This window comes from Macaca mulatta, chromosome 19 (assembly GCF_049350105.2).
Source record: "Macaca mulatta isolate MMU2019108-1 chromosome 19, T2T-MMU8v2.0, whole genome shotgun sequence".
Classification (NCBI taxonomy): Eukaryota; Metazoa; Chordata; class Mammalia; order Primates; family Cercopithecidae; genus Macaca; species Macaca mulatta.
This window is the reverse complement of record NC_133424.1, coordinates 23,087,804-23,114,868: the sequence shown is the minus strand read 5'-3', so window position 1 is coordinate 23,114,868 and position 27,065 is coordinate 23,087,804. Positions and strand designations below refer to the sequence as shown.

The window sequence follows — 27,065 nt, the reverse complement described above, 5'->3', positions numbered from 1 at the left end:
ACTAGCCGGGCGAGGTGGCGGGTGCCTGTAGTCTCAGCTACTCGGGAGGCTGAGGCAGGAGAATGGCGTAAACCCGGGAGGCGGAGCTTGCAGTGAGCTGAGATCCGGCCACTGCACTCCAGTCTGGGCCACAGAGCGAGACTCCGTCTCAAAAAAAAAAAAAAAAAAAAACTATAAGAACGATTTTCTCTCATAATAATGTATTAGAATATTACTTAGGGCTGGGTGCAGTGGCTAACACCTATAATCACAGCACTTTGGGAAGCCAAAGCAGGCAGATCACTTGAGGTCAAAAGTTCAAGATCAGCCTGGTTAACATGGTGAAACCTTCCTTTACTAAAACACAAAAATTAGTTGGATGTGGTCATGGGTACCTGTAATCTCAGCTACTTGGGAGGCAGAGACAGGAGCATAGCTTGAACCTGGGAGGAGGAGCTTATGATGAGCCGAGATTATGCCACTGCACTCCAGCCTGGGCAACAGAACGAGATTCCCTCTCAAAAAAAAAAAAAGAATATTACTCTGAACGCCTACCTCATACATCACTCAATTCTATAAGTTAACCACAAATAGCTTTTCTACTTAGATTTTCATCATGCATCTTACATTTTAATGTCCTCAGTCATCCATAAGAAAGGTAATAAATAATGACCACCTAATAAAAGTCTCCGAAATCTTTGATGCAGAAAGAATTGATCACAGGCTTTTACATGTGAAAACAACAGAAACGAAGAAATAGCATGAAGTAATTAAAGAGTTGAATTCCATCATTATTCAGTTTCCAAATAAGCTGTTTTTGTTTTGGGGTTTTTTTTTTGTCTTTTGAGACAGAGTCTCGCTCTGTCACCCAGGCTGCAATGCAGTGGCAACATCTCAGCTCACTGCAACTTCTGGCTCCCAGGTTCAAGTGATTCTCATGCCTCAGCCTCCCAAGTAGCTGGGACTACAGGTGTGCACTACCATGCTTCGCTAATATTTGTATTTCTTTTTAGTAGACATGGGATTTCACCATGTTGGCCAGGCTGGTCTTCAACTCAGGTGATCTGCCCACCTCAGCATCCCAAAGTGTTGGCCTTACAGGTGTAAGCCACTGTGTCTGGCAAAAAAAAATCTATATTTTCAGGACAAAAGTATACTTTAAATGAAATTATAACTCTTCAAAGATCTACTTCTTTTAAAGCTACTTACAAATAATTTTTCTTTTTATCAACTTTAGTTTTGAATTTTTTCCTATACTCAGCAATCTGAGTAAGTGTAATGTCTGAAGTTTGAGAGACAGGTATTTCTACTGTGGATTCTCTTTACTTAATTTTGGATTAAATTTTTAAAATATTTACTGTATCTGCAAAAATATATTTTAGTATAAACTTTTGTGTTTTATAATCTGTAGTTTTTGAAAAAATGTTTTTCCAAATTCATTAAATTTGCAGGGTTATTCTTCAATATTAATTCCCTGATGTTGAGCAAAGTTGGAACAACTACCTCAGGGTTTTCCTGTAGTACAAAATGTGTACAATAAAACCTGTGATACAAGTAAAGGTACTACAATCCTCTTTATATTTGTAATGTGTTTCCTCAAAATAAATATTCTTCTGTAATTTAAGGGCTTATATTTTCTGAAAGATCTATTGACACCAATTGCACTTTTAACGCTTTTATTTAGTATGAACTCTCTGATATTGACTAAGATGTGAGAAGATATTAATGATTTTTTTTTCCAGACAGAGTTTCCCTCTGTTGCCCAGGCTAGTATAAATGCTTTCCTTTGCAAAAAGGCATGAGCATTGGTTAAATGTTTTGCCACATTGTTCACACTAGTTTTCTCCAATATGAGTTATCTTACCTACAATCAAGTGTGACAGCCATTTAAAGGCTTTGTCACATTCTTCACATTTCTAGGATTTCTCACCAGTATGATTTCTTTTATACTCAGAAAAGTTTCAGGTGTTGCCAAAAGCATTGTCACATCTTTCAGGTTTGTAGTTTCTCTCTAGTATGAATTAGCCTGTGTCTGTTAAGAATTGAGGATCTGTTAGAGGCTTTCCCACATTCTTCACATGTGTATGCTTTCTGTCCAGTATGAGTTGTCTTATATGTGGTAAGCCTTAAGGACTGGTTAAAGGCTTTGCCACATTCCACACAACTGTAGGAATTCCCTCCAGTATGAATTACCTTATGTTTAGTAAGGATTGAGGAAGAGTTAAAAAATCTGCCACGTTCTTCACATTTGTAGGGTTTCCCTTCTGTATAAATTCCCTTATGTTCAGTAAGGGTTGAGAACTAATTGAAAGCTTTGCCACATTTTTCACATTTGTAGGGTTTTTCCTCCCGTATGAATTCTCTTATGAGTAGTAAGGTGTGAGGATTGGTTGAACTCTTTACCACATTCTTCACATTTATAGAATTTCTTTCCAGTATGAATTTTCTTATGTTTATTGAAGACTGAGACCCAGCTAAAGGCTTTGCCACATTCTTCACATTTGTAGGGTTTCTCTCCAGCATGAATTCTCTTGTGTTCACTAAGGCTTGAGGGCCAGCTGAAGGCTTTTCCACATTCTTCACATTTGTAGGGTTTCTCTCCAGTATGAATTACCTTATGTTTAGTAAGGGTTGAGAAGTTACCATAGGCTTTGCCACATTCTTCACATTTGTAGGGTTTCTCTCCAGTATGAATTCTCTTATGTTCTGTAAGGTTTGAGGACTGGTAGAAAGCTTTGCCACATTCTTCACATTTGTAGGGTTTCTCTCCAGTATGAATTCTCTTATGTTCCGTAAGGGTTGAGGACCGGTTGAAAGCTTTGCCACATTCTTCACATTTGTAGGGTTTCTCTCCAGTATGAATTGTCTTGTGTGCAGTAAGGGTTGAGGCCTTACTAAAGGCTTTGCACATTCTTCCCATTTGTAGGGTTTCTCTCCAGTATGAATTATCTTATGTTTAGTAAGAGCTGAGAAGTTAACATAGGCTGTGCCACATTCTTCACATTTATCGGGTTTCTCTCCAGTATGAATTCTCTTATGTTCACTAAGTCTTCAGGACCAGATGAAGGCTTTGCAACATTCTTCAAATTTGTACGGTTTCTCTCCAGCATGAATTCTCTTATGTTCAATAAGGCTTGAGGGACAGCTGAAGGCTTTTCCACATTCTTCACATTTGTAAGGTTTCTCTCCAGTATGAATTACCTTATGTTTAGTAAGGGTTGAGAAGTTACCATAGGCTTTGCCACATTCTTCACATTTGTAGGGTTTCTCTCCAGTATGAATTCTCTTATGTTCCGTAAGGTTTGAGGACCGGTAGAAAGCTTTGCCACATTCTTCACATTTGTAGGGTTTCTCTCCAGTATGAATTCTCTTATGTTCACTAAGTTTTGAGGACCAGTTGAAAGCTTTGTCACATTCTTCACATTTGTAGGGTTTCTCTCCAGCATGACTTCTCTTATGTTGAATAAGGCTTGAGGGCCAGCTGAAGGCTTTTCCACATTCTTCACATTTGTAGGGTTTCTCTCCAGTATGAATTACCTTATGTTTAGTAAGGGTTGAGAAGTTATCATAGGCTTTGCCACATTCTTCACATTTGTAGGGTTTCTCTCCAGTATGAATTCTCTTATGTACTGTAAGGTTTGCGGACCGCTGGAAAGCTTTGCCACATTCTTCACATTTGTAGGGTTTCTCTCCAGTATGAATTCTCTTATGTTCCGTAAGACTTGAGGACCGGTTGAAAGCTTTGCCACATTCTTCACATTTGTAGGGTTTCTCTCCAGTATGAATTCTCTTATGTTCCACAAGGTGTGAGGACTGGTTGAAAGCTTTGCCACATTCTTCACATTTGTAGGGTTTCTCTCCAGCATGAATTACCTTATGCCTGGTAAGGGTTGAGGCCTTACTAAAGGCTTTGCCACATTCTTCACATTTGTAAGGTTTCTCTCCAGTATGAATTCTCTTATAATAAGTAAGGGTTGAGGACCAGTTAAAGGCTTTGCCATCTTCTTCACATTGGTAGGAATTCTCTCTGGTATAAATTCTTTTATGTCGACATAGGTGTGAATGCATGCAAAATGATCTGACATATTCCTTACATTTCAAAAGCTTCTTTCTAGTATGCCTTATCTTATGTCTTTTTGAATTTGAACATTTATGAAAGACGTTTACATATTCGCCACATTTAAATACTTTGCTCTGTGTAGTTGTCAAACTCTGGTTAAGCTTATTATAACCTTTTTTGTGCACCTTACACTCATCCACATTGGTACAACCAATTTTTAACTGTAAATTCTCAGGTCCACATTTTTCACATCTTCTCAATATCACTTTTCGGAGAGAATCTTCTATGCCCTGCTCTGGACAAAGGTGTTGAGCAAAATGAGAACATATAACTGAAAAGAAATAAAAATAACAAATTAGTCCACTTATTAGACTCAGATAAATACAGTTTCCAAATCTAACCTATAAAATTATTCAAACTACATAAGTAAGATTACACTGCAATATGACACAAGCCCTAATTCTTCACAGACTTATAAATGTAATGAAAACATACAGACCAAAATACATATGTGGATAATTTATACATGAGTTAAGTGAGTACAGTGTCTGAATTAAACCCAATGCGAAGAACCACATAGAAAAAAAGAAAAGTTTGTTACATTTACCTATAACAACTCTTTCTGCTCCTCAGTATTACCTAGTCCCTTCAGAAGTAAATTGTAACTTCTGGCTTTTTTTTAAAGGAAAGTAAAATATTGGCATGTACAATTTAATTTCTGTCTTCTACTGGCCTTTCCACACACTGGTTTCTGTCTCCCATGACATAAGTTGCTGAAATAAATGATGGTATACTTTCATTTTGAGTCTGCTGAGACCAAAGGTAAATACACTGCAGCAGAGCACTGCAGTGCTGCAGAGACAGAACAGGTGTACCAGGTAATTACTTTTCAGGAGAAACATAATCTCTTTAAACTAAAAGCACAAAATTTCAGACAACACAAATCTGAAGAACATGTTTGACAGAACCACACAATCTCTAGTCAAGACCATTGCTTTCTGACTATGCCAGGACAAAGCTACATTAATAAATTTTGTGACAGGTAACCTTTCTAAATGTCCAAATCTCAAAGATTACATACAATCTATACAAAATAGGGCAACATAATCCCACCAAAAATATTATTAAAATTTCAGAAAGAAACCACTAAAAATTTATATACTAATTTTAAAAATGGAATAATAATGCGTGAAACAGGAACACAAAAGACTATAAAAAGTTAGAAAAATGAGGATAAGAACAAAAATATCTAAATTGTGGTGATAAAAATACAAAAATAAATAATTGAAAGATTCTAAAATTAAGAAAAACTATGTAAAAATAAAAAAGCTCAAAAAGCAAATTACGATACACACAAATACATTTATAACAAAAACGTATTTATAATCACAATTTCAATAGTTACAGACAAAAAGAGAATTTTGGGAGCTGCAAGATAAAAGTGATTTGCAAACAGTCTTATGACATGGTTAGACGAATTGCTAACAGGAGGAACCAGTTTAGAGAAGAACATAAATGACCTGATGGAGATGAAAAACACAGCATGAGAACTTCGTGAAGCATGCACAAGTATCAATAGCTGAATCGATAAAGCAGAAGAAAGGAGATCAGAGATTGAAGATCAACTGAATGAAATAAAGCAAGAAGACAAGATTAGAGAAAAAAGAATAAAACGAAATGAGCAAAGCCTCCAAGAAATATGGGACTATGTGAAAAGACCAAATCTACGTTTGATTAGGGTACCTGAAAGTGACAGGGAGAATGGAATCAAGTTGGAAAACACTCTTCAAAATATCATCCAGGAGAATGTCCCCAACCTAGCAAGACAGGCCAACATTCAAATTCAGGAAATACAGAGAACACCACAAAGATACTCCTTGAGAAGAGCAACCCCAAGGCACATAATTGCCAGATTCACCAAGGTTGAAATGAAAAAAATGTTGAGGGCAGCCAGAGAGAAAGGTCGGGTTATCCACAAATGGAAGCCCATCAGACTAACAGTGGATCTCTCTGTAGAAACCCTACAAGCCAGAAGAGAGTGGGGAGCCAATATTCAGCATTCTTAAAGAAAGGAATTTTCAACCCAGAATTTCATATCCAGTCAAACTAAGTTTCATAAGTGAAGGAGAAATAAAATCCTTTACAGACAAGCAAATGCTGAGAGACTTTGTCACCACCAGGCCTGCCTTACAACAACTCCTGAAGGAAGCACTAAACACACAAAGGAACAACTGGTACCAGCCCCTGCAAAAACATACCAAATTGTAAAGACCATCGACACTATGAAGAAACTGCATCAACTAATGGGCAAAATAACCAGCTAGCATCATAATGACATAACAATATTAACCTTAAATACAAGGGCTAAATGCTCCAATTAAAAGACACAGACTGGCAAATTGAATAAAGAGTCAAGATCCATCTAAGTGCTGTATTTCAGTCTATATGTGCAAAGACACATATAGACTCAAAAGAAATGGATGGAGGAATATTTACCAAGCAAATGGAAAGAAAAAAAAAAAATCCGGGGTTGCAATCCCAGTCTCTGATAAAACAGACGTTAAACCAATAAAGATCAAAAGAGACAAAGATGGGCATTACATAATGGTAAAGGGGTCAATGCAACAACAAGAGATAACTATCCTAAATATATATGCACCCAATACAGGAGCACCTAGAATCATAAAGCAAGTTCTTAGGGACCTACAAAGAGACATAGATTCCCACACTATAACAGTGGGAGACTTTAACATCCCACTGTCAATATTAGCCTGATCAATGAGACAGAAAACTAACAAGGATATTCAGGAGGTGAACTCAACTCTGGACCAAGCAGACCTAATAGACATCTACAGAACTCTTTGCCACAAATCAACAGAATACACATTCTTCTCAGCACCACATCGCACTTATTCTAAAACTGACCACATAATTGGAAGCAAAACACTCCTCAGCAAATGTAAAAGAATGGAAATCATAACAGTCTCTCAGACCACTGCAATCAAATTAGAACTCAGGATTAAGAAACTCACTAAAAATCACACAACTACATGGAAACTGAAAAACCTGCTCCTGAATGACTACAGGGTCAATAATTAAATGAAAGTAGAACTTAAAAAGTTCTTTGAAACCAATGAGAACAAAGACACAAAATACCAGAATCTCTGGGACTATGACAAAGCAATGTCTAGAGGAAAATTTACAGCACTAAATGCCCACAAGAGAAAGCAAGAAAGATCTAAAATACACATGCTAAAATCACAATTAAAAGAACTAGAGAAGCAAGAACAAACAAATTCAAACCCTAGCAGAAGACAACAAGTAACTAAGAGCAGAACAGAAGGAGAGAGAGACACAAAAAACCCCTCAAAAAATAAAAATAAAATAAATCCTGAAGAGGCCAATAACAAGTCCTGAAAATGAGGCAGTAATTATTAGCCTACTTTCCATTTTCAGTTTACAAGACTGGTGTATTTATTTATACTACGGGGGCAGGTTCATTTGAGCAGGTTGTTTTCAATTAGGGAGGCAAGTGGTATTAAGACTAGAATTGTGGTGAAATGTATTACGGATGCTACTTGTCCAATAGTCATAAAGGGTTGGCTTATTGGTTGACTTCCGATTCAGGTAAGAGTTAGTAGAATTGTGATTAGGAGTCAAAATAGGAACTGGCTGAGTGGGCGGAATGCCATACTTTGTTGTTTGGATTTGTGGAGAGTGGGTATGAATAATAAGATAAGGATTGATAGGAGGAGTGCTAACACCCCTCCTAGTTTATTAGGAATGGATCGTAGAATTGCATATGCGAATAAGAAGTATCATTCTGGTTTAATGTGTGGAGGCGTGCTTAGGGGGTTGGCTGGGATGTAGTTGTTTGGATCGCTTAGAAGGTCAGGCGTGAATAATACTAATGTTATTAAGGTTGTGAAAAAGAGGGCTAGGCCTAGGATGTCCTTAATTGTGTAGTAGAGGTGGAAGTCGATTTTATCGGAGTGAGAGGAAATTCCGCCGGGTTTGATCCTGTTTCGTGTAGAAATAATAGGTGTAGAGTAGTCAAGGCTGTGATAATGAAAGGTAGGATAAAGTGAAGGGTAAAGAATCGTGTGAGGGTGGGGTTTTCAATAGAATATCCACCTCAAACTCATTGGACGAGAGTGGTTCCGATGTATGGGATTGCTGATAGTAGGTTTGTAATTACGGTGGTGCCTCAGAATGATATTTGGCCTCATGGGAGTACATAGCCCACGAAGGCTGTTGCTATGGTTATGAGTAGAAGTGTGATGCCAGTGTTTCAAGTTTCTGTGAGAAGAAAGGAGCCGTAGTAGAGGCCTCGGCCTACATGTAGAAAAAGGCAGATGAAGAGTATGGAGGCACAGTTGGCGTGGAGGTAGCGAAGGATTCAGCCGTTATTTACCTCTCGGACGATGTGTGCGATTGAGGAGAAGGCGGAGGAAGTGTCTGGTGAGTAGTGTATTGCTAGGAATAGTCCTGTAATAATTTGTAGAATTAGGCAGGTTGCAAGAAGTGAGCCGAAGTTTCATCATATAGAAATGTTAGGTGGGGTGGGTAGGTCAATGAAGGTGTGGTTAATTATTTTTAGGATTGGGTGGGATTTGCGTATTGGGGTCATTAATGTTTTTGTAGTTGAAGTACAACGATGGTTTTTCATATCATTGGTCATGGTTGGAGTCCACGTGAGAACAATGACATATATTTTATTTTTGTTAAACGTATCATTAGTTATGGGGTTTGTGGGGTTTTCTTCTAAACCCTCTCCTATTTATGGAGGGCTGGCATTAATTGTTAGTGGTATAGTTGGTTGTGTGATTATTTTGAATTGTGGGAGAGCGTATATGGGTTTAATGATATTTTTAGTTTATTTGGGGGGTATGATAGTTGTTTTTGGGTATACTATGGCGATGGCTATTAAGGAGTATCCTGAAACATGGGGATCGGGGCTTGAGGTTTTTGTGAGTTTTCTGGTAGAATTAGCGATGGAGGTGGGTTTAATTTTATGAGTTATAGATTTTGATGATTTAGTGGTGGTGGCTAACTTTAATAGTATGGGGGATTGGGTGATTTTTGAGGGTGAGGGGTCGGGGTTAGTTCGAGGGGATTCTATTGGTGCAGGTGCTTTGTATGACTATGGACGTTGATTGGTAGTGGTTACTGGTTGAACGTTGTTTGTTGGTGTATACATTATTATTGAGATTACTCGGGGTAATAGATTATGTTATTAGGAATAAAGTTAGAATGAGGGGAATAAGAAAGGAGAGGGAGTAAAGTTTGATTATGCCTTTTTGGGTGGTTGTGATGGTGGAGATGGTAGTGTGGATATGTGAAATTGTTTTGGTTATAGATTTTTCCAGTCAGGTTAAGTCTAGTAAGAGGAAGGATAGGTTTTGGCTTATAAGTAGATTTTGGAAGGAGGTTATATGGTGAATTGTGATAGGGTAATATCCTAATATGTTGGAGAATTTAAATGTGTGTGATGGCATGTTTATCTTAAGTTTGTTGGTTATAAGGGCAAGGTCTAGGGCTACTAGAAAGCCCAGGGTGGTTAGATATAGGGCTGAGAGTTTTAGATGGTGAGGTATTGTTGGTTGGGGGAGTGAAGTAGGGGAGATATTGTTGGTGATAAGAAATCCTGCTAGTATATTGCCGGCGCGGTGGCTCAAGCCTGTAATCCCAGCACTTTGGGAGGCCGAGACGGGCGGATCATGAGGTCAGGAGATAGAGACCATCCTGGCTAACACGGTGAAACCCCGTCTCTACTAAAAAATACAAAAAACTAGCCGGGCGAAGTGGCGGGTGCCTGTAGTCCCAGCTACTGGGCAGGCTGAGGCAGGAGAATGGCGTGAACCCGAGAGGAGGAGCTTGCAGTGGGCTGAGATCCGGCCACTGCACTCCAGCCTGGGTGACAGAGCAAGACTCCGTCTCAAAAAAAAAAAAGAAATCCTGCTAGTATACTGCCGATAGTGAGGAGTTTGATTGGTTTTAATAAGGTGGGGTTGTTCTCGTTAATATAGATTGAGGTTGGGAAGCGGGGTTGTCCTGTTAGGGTTATAAAGATAGTTCGGGTGCTGTAAGCGCTAGTTAGGGATGTGGCAATGAGAGTGATAGATAGGGCTCAGGCGTTGGTATACGACATGTTTGCGGTTTCGATGATGAGGTCTTTGGAGTAGAAGCCTGTGAGGTAGGGTATGCCTGCAAGTGCTAAGTTGCCAATAAATAGGGAGGTTGAAGTAAGGGGTATTGTTTTAAATAACCCTCCTATTTTTCGAATGTCTTGTTCGCTGTGTAGGTTATGAATAATGGATCCAGAGCAGATGAATAATATAGCTTTGAAGAAGGCATGGGTGCAGATATGTAGAAACGCTAGGTATGGTTGGTTGATGCCGATAGTAACTATTATGAGGCCCAGTTGGCTTGAGGTGGAAAAGGCTACGATTTTTTTAATATCGTTTTGTGTTAGGGCGCAAACTGCTATGAATGTGGTGGTAATGGCTCCTAGGCACAATGTAAGGCTTTGGATTAATGTATTATTTTCTATTAGAGGGTGGAACGGATGAGCAGGAATACTCCGGCGACAACTATCGTGCTGGAGTGGAGTAGAGCTGAGACTGGTGTTGGGCCTTCTATGGCGGAAGGTAGTCAAGGGTGAAGACCAAATTGGGCTGATTTTCCTGTTGCTGCCAGGAGAATACCTATTAGTGGGAGAAGACTTGGGTTGGGGTTTAGGATAAACATTTGTTGAAAGTCTCATGAGTTGTAATGTAGGATGAACCATGTTATGCTTAGGATAAAGCCGATATCGCCAATACGGTTGTATAACATTGCCTGAGTGGCTGCTGTGTTGGCTTCTATTCGAGCGTACCATTAGCTAATTAATAAGAAGGATATAATTCCTATGCCTTCTCAGCCAATGAAAAGTTGAAAGAGGTTGGTGGCAGTGATTAAAATTAGTATTATGATGAGAAATGTGAGAAGGTACTTAAAGAATTGATTAATGTTTGGGTCTGAACTTATATATCATAGTGAGAATTCTATAATAGATCAAGTAATGAATAGTGCAATTGGGATAAATATTATGGAGAAGTAATCAAATTTGAAGCTTAGTGTTAATTCTAATGTTTGGATTGTTATTCAATGTCAGTTTGAGATAATTGCTTCTTCGTCCAGGAGAATATACAAGATTATGGGGAGATGGCTAATGGTGAAAGAATATATCATAGTTGTTTTTACGTAGTATGGATATAGGTGCCTTTTGTTGGGATTAATAAAGGTAATAGCAATTGGTCGAATTAGAGTGGTTAGGATTGTTATGGTAATGGAGGTGTACATGGTTGTTACTTTTATTTGGAGTTGCACCGATGTTTTTGGTTCTTAAGGCCAATGGATAACTGTAATCCTTTAAAAGTTGGGAAAGCCGTATTTATTAAAAACGGAGACATGGGTTAGCAGCCCTTGCTAGCTTTCTCAGTAAATAAGAAGTGGCAGGCCTCTATGGTTAGATCCACAATTTAATGTTTTGGTTAAACTATATTTACAGGAGGTGAAAACTAGAATAACATTAGGGTTAAGGGACAGGAGTATAATAGGGGAAAGGTGTTTGAATATTAGTATGTTTTCTCATGTAAAGGAAGGTTTTATATTAGTAGTGTGATATGTAAGTATTCCTCATTGTGTTGTGGTAAATATATAGAGGGAGTAGAGGGCTGTAATTAGCATATTAAGTCCTGTAAGCGTAATGGTGATGTATGATCAGGAGAATGAGGTTATTATTACAAGGAGTTCTCCTACTAGGTTAATAGTAGGGGGTAGGGTGATGTTGGTAAGGTTTGCTGCAAATCATCAAAAGGTTATTAATGGAAATAGTATTTGGAGTCCTCGGGAAAGTAGTATAATGCGGCTGTGGGTTCGTTCATAGTTTGAGTTTACTAGGCAAAATAGTATGGATGAGGTGAGTCCGTGGGTGATTATAAGAACAGTTGCACCAATGAAGCTTCAGGGGGTTTGAATGAGGGAGGCTATGATTACTAGGGCTATGTGGCTCATGGAGGAGTATGCGATGAGTGATTTTAGGTCTGTCTGTTGAAGACAGGTAGAGCTTGTTATGATTATGCCCCATAGGGATAGTATAAGGAAGGGGTAGGTTATATGTTCTGTTGTAGGGTTAAGGATAGAGGTGAGTCGTATCATGCCGTAGCCACCTAGTTTTAGGAGTACTGTGGCAAGGACTATTGATCCAGCAATGGGGGCTTCAACATGGGCTTTGGGGAGTCATAAGTGTAAGCCGTACAGGGGTATTTTTACTATGAAGGCTATTATGCATGCTAGTCAGGTAAGATTGTGGGATCAAGTGGTTGTTAGTTTTTGAGGCATGAGCGTGAGTAGCATGATGTTTAGTGAACCCAAACTATTATAGGTATAGATTAACATAATGAGTAGGGGAAGAGAGCCAGTTAGTGTATAGAATAGGAAATATGTGCCTGCGTTAAGGCGTTCTGCTTGGCTGCCTCATCGGGTGATGATGATTAGGGTAGGAATGAGACTGGTTTCGAATAGAATATAAAATATGTATAGTTCTTTGGCTATGAATGTTAGAATTAGAGAGATTTGTAGGAAAATTAACATGGAGAGAGAGAATTTTTTCGTGAGGGGGATTCATTATGTAAGTGATATTGGCTTGCTGTAATCATAAGGGGCAGGAGTCAGGCAGTTAATATTAGGAGAGGTGTCGTTAGAGGGTCGGAAGATAAATGGATTGAGTAGTTGAGGAGATTGTTGCTGGTTTGGCTGAAAAATAATAAGGGGATAATACTGATGGTTAGGCTATGTACAGTAAGGTTAATTCAGATTATGCTATTTTTGGAAAATCACGTTGTTGGTAGTAGTATAATTGTGGGGATAACTATTTTTAACAATGAAGTAAATTTAGGTTGTGGATATAGTCTAGACCATATGTGTTAGAGATTGAGATTAGTAGGGCAAGACCGACTGCTGCTTCGCAAGCAGCAAATACTAGTAGGGCGATGGGTATAATGTTAGCTAGTAAGGAGTGCATGTTTAAAGCTATAAGAGTACTTATAATAAACAGTGATGATAATATTCCTTCTAGGCATAATAGGGAGGATATTAGATGTGAGCGATAGGTTAACATACCTAGGAGTGAGATTATAAATGCTAGTGTAACACTTATATAGATGAAAGGCATTTGGTTAGTATGGTTATCACAATCTAATGAGTCGAAATCATTTGTTTTGTTTAAACTACTTACCAATTCAGTTCAATCCAGTCCTTTTTGAGTTCATTCGTAGGCTAGGCTTAGGGTTAGGACAATAATTAGTGTAACTGATGATTTAAGCATGGTTGGAAGATCTGTTGTTTGGAGAGCTCATGGTAGGGGTAGTAGTAGGGCAATTTCTAGGTCAAATAGTAGGAAGGTAATGGTGACTAAGAAAAATTTTATGGAGAAGGGAATGCGGGCAGGGTTTAGTGGGTCAAAGCCACATTCGTAAGGATCGGTTTTTTCTGCATAAGAGTTCAGCTGGGGTAGTCAGAATATGATAATTACTAGTAGGAGGGTCAGAAGGGTATTAATTGTCAGTGCTAATGCTAGGTTAATTACTCTTTTTCGAATAGTATCGAAACTAGTTGATTGGAAGTCAACTGTACTAATTATACTAAAAGAGTAGGATCCTCATCAGTAGATAGAGATATAAAGGAATAATCAGACCACATCTACAAAGTGTCAATATCAAGCAGCGGCTTCGAATCCAAAATGGTGGTTTGATGTGAAGTGGTATAATAGTTGACAGATAAGGCAGGTAATAAGGAATGTAGATCCGATGATGATGTGAAGTCCGTGGAAGCCTGTGGTGATAAAGAATGCTGAGCCATGGATACTATCGGAAATAGTGAAGGGCGCTTCAAAGTACTCTGAAATTTGTAGTAGGGTGAAGTAGATGCCTAGTAGGATTGTAATGAGTAAAGCTTGGATTGTTTGTTTTCCATTACTTTCTATTAGGCTGTGGTGGGCCCAGGTGATTGTAACTCCTGATGCAAGTAGTACGGAGGTGTTTAAAAGGGGCATTTCTAGGGGATTTAAGGTAGTAATTCCTGTTGGTGGTCAGCGTCCTCCTAGGTGTGGGGTGGGAGCAAAGCTCGAGTGGTAGAATGCTCAGAAGAAACCGGTGAAGAAGAGGATTTCTGAGATGATAAAAAGGACTATTCCATAACGAAGGCTTTTTTGGACAGGTATTGTATGGTGGCCTTGGTAGGTGCTTTCTCGAATAATGTCACGCCATCATTGGTATATGGTTACCACGTTGGTTAGTAGGCCTAGCATTGGTAGAGTGGTGGAGTAAAAGTGAAATCATATAATTAAGCCTGATGTTGTTAACAGGGCTGAGAGAGCCCCTGTTAGTGGTCAGGGGCTAGGTTTAACTATGTGAGAGGCATGAGATTGGTGGGTCATTAAGTGTTATCACATAGATAAAGGATGATTAATAGTGTGAAGACATAGGCTTGGATTAGGGCCACTGCGATTTCTAGAATGGTCAATAGTACTAGAAGTGCATAGATTAGTGAGGTGATAGGGAGGTTGATGGTTGATAATGTTAGTGCAGCACTTCCTATTAGGTGCATTAGTAGATGGCCAGCTGTGATACTGGCGGTTAAGCGTACGGCTAGGGCAACTGGTTGCATGAATAGACTGATTGTTTCAATAATTACTAGTATAGGAATAAGGGGAGTGGGTGTGCCTTGTGGTAGGAAGTGGGCCAGAGAGCTTTTAGTTTTGAAGTGAAGGCCTATGATTACTGTCCCTGCTCATAGGGGAATTGCTATGGCTAGGTTTATAGATAGTTGGGTGGTGAGTGTAAATGAGTAGGGTAGAAGTCCGAGAAGATTGGTTATTGAGATAAAAATAATTAAAGATGTTAGTATTAGGGACCAGGTTTGTCCTTTGGTATTATGGGATATTATTATTTGTTTTAGGGTTAGTTGGATTAGGTTTTGTTGAATGGTAATTAGTCGATTATTAATAAGGTGTTTGGAGGTTGGAAATAGTAGCGCGGGGAGTAAAATGATGAGTACTGCAGCAGGTTGGCCTAGGATTGTTGGAGAGGTAAATGGGGCAAATAGATTTTCGTTCATTTCAATTGTCAGGGGTTATTGTAGGTTTGTGTATTGGGATTCTTTTGTAGGGGAGGTGGGTAGTAGTTTGTGTTTAGTAGTTTTAATTGTATAATAAGAAATAGTGTGGGGAGTATAGTTATGATGATAGTAAACCATACGGATGTATCTAGTTGAGGCATTTCACTGCAGAGAGGGTATTTCTCTCGATCTTTAACTTAAAAGGTTAATGCTAGGATAGCTGTATAGTGTATTATAAGAATATTTTGCAGAGAGTTATGGAGTGAGATGTGGGGGGGGGGGGTCTATAGGGTAAATACAGGCCCTATCTCAAAAATTTTTAGTGAAATCAGTTCTGTGACAATGGGTATGAAGCTGTGGTTAGCACTGCAGATTTCTGAGCATTGTCCGTAGTATACACCTGGTCGTATAGCGGTGAATGTGGTTTGATTCAGGCGTCCAGGAACTGCATCTGTTTTTAGGCCTAGAGTAGGAATTGTTCATGAGTGTAGGACGTCTTGAGATGTAATTATTATTCGGACAGGGGCTTCAATTGGGAGAACTACTCGGTTGTCAACTTCTAGAAGTCGAAGGTCTCTTGGGTTTAAGAACAATGGGGGGAGTATATAAGAGTTAAAGATTAATCCTCCGTAATCTGTGTATTCGTAGGTTCAGTATCATTGGTGTCCAATTGATTTAATAGTAAAAGAGGGGCTGTTGATCTCGTCTGTTAGATATAGGATGTGCAGGGATGGAAGAGCAATTAAGATTAAAATGATTGCGGGTAAGATGGTTCAAATGGTTTCTATTTCTTGGGCGTCCGTGATATTGGTGTTGGTTAGTTTTGTTGTGAGAGCTGAAGACAGGGCATATAGGACTAGAAAGCTAATTAAGGATACAATTATAAAAGTGTGGTCATGAAAAGCAATTAATTCTTCTATGATAGGGAATATAGCATCTTGTAGGCCTAGTTGAACGGAGTGAGCCATATAAGATATATAGGGTTTAACCTATGATTTAGCTTTGACAAAGGTATGAAATAGTTTTTCTAATATCTTATTGAAAAAGTTGTGGAGGTCACAGGGCTGGCTTGAAACCAGTTTTAGGAGGTTCAATTCTTTCCTTTTTCATTTAGTTTAATGTAGGTTGGTTCTTCAAATGTATGGTAGGGTGGAGGGCAACCATGCAGTCACTCTAGGTTGGTAGAGGGCTGTTCAATTAATGAGACTTTACGTTTTGAGGTGAAGGCTTCTCAGGTTATGTAGATTATTAGTATTACTGCTACTAGGGAAATGAAGGAGCCTATGGATGAGATATTTCATCTGGTATAGGCATCGGGGTAGTCAGAGTAGCGTCGGGGTATTCCGGATAAGGCGAGGAAATATTGTGGGAAGAAGGTTAAATTTACACCTACAAATATGATGGTGAAGTGGGCTTTGGCATAAGTTTGGTCTAGAGTATAGCCTGAAAATAAGGGGAATCAATGAATGAAGCCTCCTATGATAGCAAATACAGCTCCTATCGATAGTACATAGTGAAAGTGTGCAACAACATAGTACGTATCGTGTAGTACAATGTCTAATGATGAGTTTGCTAACACGATACCAGTTAAGCCCCCTATGGTAAAGAGAAAAATAAAGCCTAGAGCTCAAAGTATTGCAGGAGATCATTTGATATTGCCTCCGTGAAGCGTGGAAAGTCAGCTGAAGACTTTAATGCCAGTGGGAATTGCAATAATTATAGTGGCGGAAGTGAAGTAGGCTCGTGTGTCTACCTATTCCTACTGCAAATATATGATGGGCTCATACAATAAAGCCTAAAAACCCGATTGACATTATAGCTCAAACTATACTTATGTAGCCAAATGGCTCTTTTTTTCTGGAGTAATATGTCACAATATGAGAGATTATCCCAAATCCAGGTAGAATGAGGATATAGACTTTTGGGTGGCCGAAAAATCAGAATAGATGTTGATACAAGATAGGATCCCCCCCCTCCGGCAGGATCAAAGAAAGTGGTATTTAGGTTACGGTCTGTTAGTAATATAGTAATGCCGGCAGCTAGTACTGGTAGAGAGAGGAGTAAAAGGATGGCTGTGATTAACACTGACCAGATGAATAAGGGGGTTTGATATTGAGATATTGCAGGGACTTTTATGTTGATAATAGTGGTAATGAAGTTTATAGCCCCTAGGATGGAGGAGATGCCTGCTAGGTGAAGTGAGAAGATAGTTAGATCTACGGAAGCTCCTGGGTGGGAGAAATTTCCTGCTAAAGGAGGATAAACTCTTCAACCTGTCCCAGCACTGGCTTCTACTGCCGCAGATGCCAGTAACAGTAGAAAGGAAGGGGGGAGAAGTCAAAAACTCATATTGTTTAGGCGGGGGAACGCCATGTCGGGGGCACCAATTATTAGTGGTACTAATCCGTTTCCGAAACCTCCGATTATGATGGGTATAACTATAAAGAAAATTATGACAAACGCATGGGCTGTAACGATAACATTGTAGATATGGTCGTTGCCTAATAGGCTGCCTGGTTGACCCAGTTCAGCTCGAACAAGAAGGCTTCGAGCTGTGCCTATGATCCCAGCCCATGTGCCGAACAGTAGGTAAAGGGTTCCAATATCTTTGTGGTTTGTTGAGAACAGCCAACGGTAGGCGAACATAGGTGGGGGAGGAGGGGTAGAATGGCTGAGTAAGCATCAGGCTGTAAACCTAGAGACAGAGATTAAAGTTCTCTTTTTACCAGCTCCGAGGTGATTTTCATGTTGAATTGCAAATTCAAGGGAGCAGTTAATTTTGCCGGGGCTTCTCCCGCCTTTTTTCCCTGCGGCGGGAGAAGTAGATTAAAGCCAGTGGTTAGAGTATTTAGCTGTTAACTAAAATTTTATGGGTTTGAGTCCCATTAATCTAGTAAGGGCTTAGCTTAATTAAAGTAATTGATTTGCATTCATTTGATGTGGAATAGAATCTGCAGTCCTTATATATTTCAGAAATTAAGCGTGGTTTAACTTACTGAGGGCTTTGAAGGTCCTTGGTCTTACTTCACCTAAATTTCTAGAGGATGACTAGGGTTAGTGGAGAAATTGTTAAGAGGAGGGTGGTGAGGATAATGAGTGGGGGGATGAGGAGTATGGGTTTTGTATTTTCGAGTTGTCATTTTATTTTTGTATTGTTGGATGTAGGGAGTATTGTTATGGAGGTGGTATAAATTAGGCGTATATAAAAGTATAAGTTGAGTAGGGTTATGGTAATTATAATGGAGGGGATGATGAAGTTATTGCTTTTTGTAAGTTCTTGAATGGTAATTCATTTGGGTAGGAAACAGATTAGTGGGGGTAAGCCTCCCATGGATAGGAGGGTGGTTGATATTAATGGTATTAGTCAGGTTAGTTTGTTTCAAGTGCAGGATAGTATAAGAGTTGTGGTATTTGAGTTTAGGTTGAGAGTTAGGAATGCCGTAGTTGTCATAATAGTGTATATGATTAGGTAATAGATTGTGATATTTGGGTTGTAGGTTAGTGTTATTACTCAGCCTGTGTGAGTAATTGAAGAATATGCCATGATTTTGCGTAGTTGTGTTTGGTTAAGGCCTCCTCAGCTGCCTATTATAACACATAGAGTAGAGAGGGTCAGGAGAATATCTGTATTGGTTGAAGAATGTATTTGGTATATAATTGAGATGGGAGCTAGTTTTTGTCATGTGAGGAGGAGCAGACCAGAAATTAAAGATGTCCCTTGGGTGACTTCTGGGATTCAAAAGTGGAAGGGGGCTATTCCTAATTTTATGGCTAGGGCTGTTGTTATGGCTAGAGATGAAAGTTGGTTGATGTTGTCTGTTGTGGTTCAGCATCTGGAGAGTAGGTTGTTGGAGATAATTGCTATTATGAGGATTATAGATGCGGTGGATTGTATCAGGAAATATTTAATAGCGGCTTCTGTAGAACGGGGGTTTGTTTTTTTGATTAGAATTGGGATGAAAGCTAGTATATTTATTTCTAGGCCTGCTCAGGCGAGGAATCAGTGTGAGCTTAGCGTTGTAATGAGAGTGCCTGTGATTATGGTGAGGTAGACAATAAGTTGGGCTAGTGGGTTAATTAGTACGGGAAGGGTATAACCAACATTTTCGGGGTATGGGACCAATAGCTTATTTAGCTGACCTTACTTAGGATGGAGTGTGGTAGGTAGCATGGAGAAATTTGGGTTCTCAGGGGTAGGTTTGATACCTATAATCCTAGAAATAAGAGGATTAGGGCCTCTATCATTTACTCTATCAAAGTAACTCTTTTGTCAGACATATTTCTAGGTTTGCGGAGGAATACTGGAGATTGCAACAGGTGTTGAGATATATCATATGAGAAGAGCTAGTGTAAGTGGGAGGAAATTTTTTCACAGTAAGTGTATAAGTTGATCATGGTGGAATCGAGGATATGCTGTTCGGATTCATAAAAATAATGAGGTTAGAAGAAGTGTTTTGGTGGTAAAGCACGTTGTAAATAGTTCTGGGGAATTAATAGAGTATAATGTGCCTAGGAAGATTGTGGTTATTAGGGCATTTATTATAATGATATTTATGTACTCAGCCATGAAGAACAGGGTGAATGGGCCTGCGGCATATTCAATGTTAAAGCCTGAGACTAGTTCCGATTTGCCTTCTATGAGGTCGAAAGGAGCTCGGTTTGTTTCAGCTAATGTGGAGGTGAATCATTTTATGGCTAGGGGTCATGATGGTAGGAGGAGTCAGAGGTGTTCTTGTGTTGTGATAAGTATGAGAAGATTAAATGAGCCGCTTATTAGTAAGACTGATAAGAGAATAATAGCAAGAGTGACTTCATATGAGATTGTTTGGGCGACAACTCATAGTGCTCCGATTAGTGCATAGTTTGAGTTTGATGCCCATCCTGATCATAAAATGGAGTAGACAGTTAGACTAGATGTGGCTAGAATAAATAAAAGTCCTAGATTGAAGTTAATTAGTGGATGGGGTATGGGAAGGGGAGTTCATAGGAGAAGAGCAATGGAAAAGGCCAAGGCTGGTGCGGTAATGTAGAGAATGGTGGTAGATGTTGAAGGTTTTAAGGGTTCTTCCGTGAATAGTTTTATGGCGTCAGCGAAAGGTTGTAGCAACCCGTAGGGGCCAATGGTGTTTGGTCCTTTGCGTAGTTGTATGTGGCCCAGTAATTTTCGTTCAATGAGTGTGAGGAATGCTATGGCGGCCATTACGGATATAATAAGGAGTAGGAGATTTGTTGTTGACATGGTGTTAAGAAGAGGAGTTGAACCTCTGATTGTAAAGTTTTAAGTTTTATGCAATTGCCGGGCTCTGCCATCTTAACAAACCCTGTTTTGGGGTTGGGTTGGTGTTATTTTGTTAGATTGAGATTAGGTCATCTATGGAATGAGGGCACTTTATGAAGTGGGCCTTATTTCTCTTGTCCTTTCGTACAGGGAGAAATATAGAATAGATAGAAACCAACCTGGATTACTCCGGTCTGAACTCAGATCACGTAGGACTTTAATCGTTGAACAAACAAACCCTTGATAGCTGCTGCACCATTAGGATGTCCTGATCCAACATCGAGGTCGTAAACCCTATTGTCGATATGGACTCTGGAATAGGATTGCGCTGTTATCCCTAGGGTAACTTGTTCCGTTGGTCAAGTCATTGGGTCAATTACAGGTGCTGGTTCGCTTTGGCTTGTGTAGTCTTAGCGTAGGCTGTTCGGAGGTTTAGTTATGCTCCGAGGTCACCCCAACCAAAATTTTTAATGCAGGTGTGGTGGTGTAAGGGTCCGTGGATTTGTATAGTTTTGATTGCATTAATAAATTAAAGCTCCATAGGGTCTTCTCGTCTTATTGTTTCATGTCCGCCTCTGCACGGACAGGTCAATTTCACTGGTTGAAAGTAAGAGACAGTTGAACCCTCGTGATGCCATTCATGCGAGTCCCCATTTAAGGAACAAGTGATTACGCTACCTTTGCACGGTCAGGGTACCACGGCCGTTGAGTATGTGTCACCGGGCAGGCAGTGCCTCTAATACTGGTAATGCTAGAGGTGATGTTTTTGGTAAACAGGCGGGGTTAAGTTTGCTGAGTTCCTTTTACTTTTTTTAACCTTTCCTTAAAGCATGCCTGTGTCGGGTTAACAGTGTGAGTAATACTGACTTGTTTCTGTTTGTTAGTGTTAGGCTGTTAAGCATCGGTGAAGTTTTTCAGTCTGATTTAGGCTTATGCGGCGGAGAAAATGTTCATGTTACTTATATTAGCATTGTTGCTTCTATGAAATGATAGATTAATCCAATGTGGAATAAGGAGTTCAGTGGTGTGTTTGGAATTTTTATATAATTGATGTTGAGCTTGAATGCTTTCTTAATTGATGGCTGCTTTTGGGGCAACTATGGAGGTCAGATTTTTTACTCTCTATACAAGGTTTTTTCCTGATGTCTGAAGAGCTGTCCCTCTTTAAACTAACAATTAAGTTTACAGGGGGATTGGGTAGTTCTGCAGGTAAACTTAACTATCTTGGATAACCAGCTATCACCAGGCTCGTTAGGCTTGTCACCTCTACCCATAAATCTTCCCACTATTTTGCTACATAGACGGGTGCGCTCTTTCAGCTGTTTTTGGGTAGCTCATCTGGTTTCAGGGAGTCTGGCTTTAGTTCTCTTTGCGAGATTGTTTCTAGCTGATTCATTATGCAAAAGGTACAGGGGTGAAACTTTGCTATTTTGTGCTTGTTTGTTTTTTATTTCCCTTACGGTACTGTGTCTATAGCACCAGGATAGAATTTCTATCGCCTATACTTTTGAGTTGGTAAATGGTTTGGTGTATGTTAGTTTGGTATTAGTTTTAGATTGGTTTAGGGCTATTATTAGCTCAAGGCAATCAAATGATATTGAGATCTTCCGGGTGTAAGCCGGATGCTTTAGTGTTAAACTATGCTTTGATTTATCCAAGTGCACCTTCCAGTACACTTACCGTGTTACGACTTATCTCCTCTATATAAATGTTGGGGTGTTTAGTTAAGTTAGTCCTTAAATATACTTGAGGAGAGTGACGGGCGGTGTGTACGTGCTTTATGGCCTGGTTCAATTAAGCACTCTACTCTTAATTTACTGCTAAATCCTCCTTGGACTCTTAGGTTTCCTAAGAGTTATCGAGGGTTTTCTGGGGTAGAAAATGTAGCCCATTTTTTACCATCTCATGGGCTACACCTTGACCTAACGTTTTTGCGGGGACAGTTATGCTGACTTTGCGACCTTGTTAGGGTTTGCTGAAGATGGCGGTATATAGGCTAAGCAAGAGATGGTGGGGTGGATCGGGGTTTATCGATTACGGAACAGGCTCCTCTAGGGGGATGTGAAGCACCGCCAAGTTCTTTGAGTTTTAAGCTGTTGCTTGTAGTATTCTGGCGAGTAGTTTTGTTGTTCTAACTATTGAAGTTTAGGGCTAAGTATAGTGGGGTCTCTAATCCCAGTTTAAGTCTTAGCTATTGTGTGTTCAGAAATTTTAAAGCCACTTTCGTAGTTTATTTTACATCAGCTAAGGTTTTACAATTTAGATGGAGTTTAGCTTTATTTGACTAGATCTAAAACACCCTTTACGCTGGTTTTTATTAGCTTGGGTTAATCGTATGGCCGCGGTGGCTGGCACGAAATTGACCAACCCTAGATTTTAGCATAGCTTAGTTAAACTTTCATTTGTTGCTAAAGGTTTGTCACTGCTGTCTCCCGTGGGGGTGTGGCTGAGCAAAGTGTCTTGAGCTGCATTGTGCATGTTTGATACTTACTCCATATGATCGTAGTGATTTATTGGGTGTCTTCACTGGGGCAGGGATGCTTGCATGTGTAATCTTGCTAAGAGCTAATAGAAAGGCCAGGACCAAACCTATTTGCTCATGGGGTGTGCAAGTCCGTCTAGACATTTTCAGTGTCTTGCTTTAGGTGAATTAAGCTACATAAGCACGGAGAGAAGTATAGTTGTGAGGTGCTGTCTTTCGGGTTGTGACAATGAGGGCCCATATTTAGTAGTGAACAAGTGCATGAGAGCAAGGAAGTAGGAAAGAGAAGGAGTGGGATGAAGTTAAGAGGGGTAAAATGAAGTAATTTTGTGTTCGTTGAGGAAATGGCAGTTGAAGTTGTGCACACCTAAAAGATGAAAACGCGATCTCTGGCTAGGTGTGTGAAAGCTTTTGTTTTTGGGGTTTGGCAAGAGTGAATTTTTGGAGAAGAAGTCAGAGATGTGGGTGGGAGGGTTTGTTGATAGTTTCCTGCGTTATTTGCAGTGTGATTGAAAATGGATTACATGGTAATTATTGGTATGTCCTACAAGCAAGAATTAAATAACACCTTGTAAAACTTATGTGGGGCTAGGATATTGAACGTAGGTGCGATTAATAATGGCATGGACTAGGAATCAAAGACAGGTTCTGCGGGACGTGTTGTGGCGGGACCAGTTTTCTGCGATGGGGTCGCGTGCAGACCAGAGATAAAAGATACCAAATGCATGGAGAGCTCCCGTGACTGGTTAAAAGGGTGATAGACCCGTGATCCATCGAGATGTCTTATTTAAGGGGAACGTGTGGGCGATCTTAGTTATATGGCCCTGAGGTAAAGAACCAGATGCCGGATACAGTTCATTATAGCTACCCCCACGATTTATGGGCCCGGAGCGAGGAGAGTAGCACTCTTGTGCGGGATATTGATTTCATGGAGGATGGTGAACAAGGGACACCTAAGTGAGGGGGGTATCCGTGGTGAGGAGGATTAATTTAACTTGGATGTTACATTAAATCTCACCACTCCCATTCAGCATAGTATTAGAAGTTCTCATGAGGGCAATCAGGCAAGAAAAAGAAATAATGGGTATTCAAATAGGAAAAGAGGAAACCAAATTCTCTCTGTTTGCAAATGACATGATTGTATATTTAGAAAACCACATTGTCTCAGCCCAAAATCTCTTTAAGCTGATAAGCAACTTCAGCAAACTCTCAGGATATAAAATCAATGTGCAAAAATCACAAGCATTCCTATACACCAATAATAGAGAGAGAGCCAAATCATGACTGAGCTCCCATTCACAATTGCTACAAAGAGAATAAAATACCTAGAAATACAACTACCAAGGGATGTGAAGGACCTCTTCAGGGACAACTACAAACCACTGCTCAAGAAAGTAAGAGAGGACACAAACAAATGGAAGAACATTCCATGCTCATGGATAGGAAGAACTGATATCGTGAAAATGGCCATACTGCCCAAAGTGATTTATAGATTCAATGCTATCCCCATCAAGCTACCACTAACTTTCTTCACAGATTTTGAAAAAACTAAATTTAATATGGAACCAGAAAAAAAGCTCATATAGCCAAGACAATCCTAAGCAAAAAGAACAAAGCTGGAGGCATCATGCTACCTGACTTCAAACTATATTACAAGGCTACAGTAACCAAAACAGTATGGTACTGGTATCAAAACAGATATACAAATCAATGGAACAGAACAGAGGCCTCAGAAATAACATCACACATCTACAACCATCTGATCTTTGACAAACCTGAAAAAAACAAGCAATGGGGAAAGAATTCCCTATTTAATAAATCGTGTTGAAAAACCTGGCTAGCCATATTCAGAAACCTGAAACTGGACCCCTTCCTTATACCTTATAGAAAAATTAACTCAAGATGGATTACAGACTTAAAGGTAACGCCTCAAACCATAAAAACCCTAAAAGAAAACCTAGACAACGCCATTCAGGACACAGGCATGGGCAAAGACTTCATAACTAAAACACCAAAAGCAATGGCAACAAAAGCCAAATTGACAAATGGGACCTAATTAAACTAAAGAGCTTCTGCACAGCAAAAGAAACTATCAAAGTGAACAGGCAACCTACAGAATGGGAGAAAAATTTTCCAATATATCCATCTGACAAAGGGCTAATATCCAGGATCTATAAAGAACTTAAACAAATTTACAAGAAAAAAAAAAAAAAAACACATCAAAAAGTGGGCAAAGGATATGAACAGATACTTCTCAAAAAAAGATATTTATGTGGCCAACAAACATATGAAAAAAAGCTCATCATCACGGGTCATTAGAGAAATGCAAATGAAAACCACAATGAGATACCATTTCATCCCAGTTAGAATGGTGATCATTAAAAAGTCAGGAAATAACAGATGCTCGAGAAGATGTGGAGAAGTACGAATGCTTTTACACTGTTGGTTGGAGTGTAAATTAGTTCAGCGATTGTGGAAGACAATGTGGCAATTCCTCAAGGATCCAGAACTAGAAATACCATTTGACTCAGCAATTCTATTACTGGGTATATACCCAAAAAATTATAAATCATTCTACTATAAAGACACATGCACACATACGTTTATTGCAGCACTATTCACAATAGCAAAGATTTGGAACCCACCCAAATGCCCATTAATAATAGACTGGATAAAGAAAATGTGGCATATACACACCACGCAACAGTGTGCAGCCATAAAAAAGGATGAGTTCATGTCCTTTGCAGAGACATGGATAAAGCTGGAAACCATCATTCTCAGCAAACTAACACAAGAACAGAAAACCAAACACAGCATGTTCTCACTCATAAGTGGGAGTTGAACAACGACAACACAGGGACACAGGAAGGGGAACATCACACACCAGGGCCTGTGGTGAGGTGGGAGGCTAGTGGATGAATAACATTAGGAGAAATACCTAATGTAGATAACAGGTTGATAGGTACAGCAAACCACCACAGCACGTGCATACCTATGTAACAAACCTGTACGCTCTGCACATGTACCCCAGAATTTAAAGTATAATTTAAAAAAAATCAAAACAGAATATTAATAAGGAAACAGACTACTTAAAGGTGGTATAAAACAAATATTTCTGACAGAGGTATAGAGAGCACTCCTCAACATCAGGATACACACCCTTCTCAATAGCTCATACAACATATTTCTTGATAGACCACCTCTTAGGCCAAAAAAGAAGTCTTACCAAATTTTTTAAAACTGAAATTTTATGAATTATTTTCTATGACTAAACTCAAATGCAAGTATACAACAATAATAGACAGAAACTGGAAAAAAAAAAAATGTGAGGCATGGTGGCTCACGTCTGTTATCCCAGCACTTTGGGAGGCCGAGGCAGGTGGATCACGAGGTCAGGAGATCAAGACCATTCTGACCAACATAGTGAAACCCTGTCTCTACTAAAATGTGAAAAACTAGCCAGGCTTGGTGGCACACATCTGTAGTCCCAGCTACTCAGGAGGCTGAGGCAAAGGAATCGCTTGAACCCAGGAGGCAGAGGTTGCAGTGAGCCGAGATCGTGCCACTGCACTCCAGCCTGGAGATAGAGCAAGACTCCGTCTCAAAAAAAAAAAAAAAAAAAAAAAAAAAAAAAAAAAAAAAAAAAAAAAACCATATATATATATATATATATATATACACACACATAGGAATTTAACAAAACACTCGAGCACGCTCTTATGTAAAGGTTGTAATAGTTAATATTGTAAAGATGTTCATCCTGGTCAATCCTGGTCAATGTAATCTACAAATTTAATGAAATGTTTTTCAAATTTCTCATTGTATTTTTGAAGAAACAGAAACAGCAACCCCAAAAGTATATCGAACCCCAAAGGCAATAAAGTTCCCATCAATCTTAAAATAAGAATAATAATAAAGGAATGTTGCAGGCATTAAAGTTCCTGATTTCAAAAGACATTACAAAGTTACAGAATTAAAACAATCTGGTATAAGGATGAAAATTAAACTAATGAAATAGAATGCAACCCATATATATATACTTTAACATGTATGGTCATATGAGGAGTCATTTACATAGCAATAATTATTACTGTAAGCTAACAGGT

General features: G+C 39.3%; 2 protein-coding genes, 1 non-coding gene and 1 pseudogene across 3 annotated transcripts; all 4 read right to left on the bottom strand.

Annotated features, from left to right (window-relative positions):
- The window catches only part of LOC144337076 (zinc finger protein 728-like), a 57,230-nt pseudogene that overhangs the window by 8,528 nt on the left and 21,637 nt on the right, over positions 1 to 27,065 (bottom strand).
- On the bottom strand, positions 1,201 to 3,272 carry LOC144336791 (uncharacterized). Its single transcript, XM_077978054.1, has one exon. It carries the CDS (start codon positions 2,897 to 2,899, stop codon positions 2,306 to 2,308), a length of 594 nt encoding a protein of 197 aa, XP_077834180.1. The 5' UTR covers positions 2,900 to 3,272; the 3' UTR covers positions 1,201 to 2,305.
- Positions 1,201 to 4,047, bottom strand: LOC144336788 (uncharacterized). Its single transcript, XM_077978053.1, has one exon. The coding sequence runs from the start codon at positions 4,045 to 4,047 to the stop codon at positions 3,031 to 3,033; it is 1,017 nt and encodes a 338-aa protein (XP_077834179.1). The 3' UTR covers positions 1,201 to 3,030.
- On the bottom strand, positions 22,125 to 23,071 carry LOC144337587 (18S ribosomal RNA). The gene has a single exon (XR_013410802.1). It is a non-coding gene; the product is annotated as an 18S ribosomal RNA (ribosomal RNA).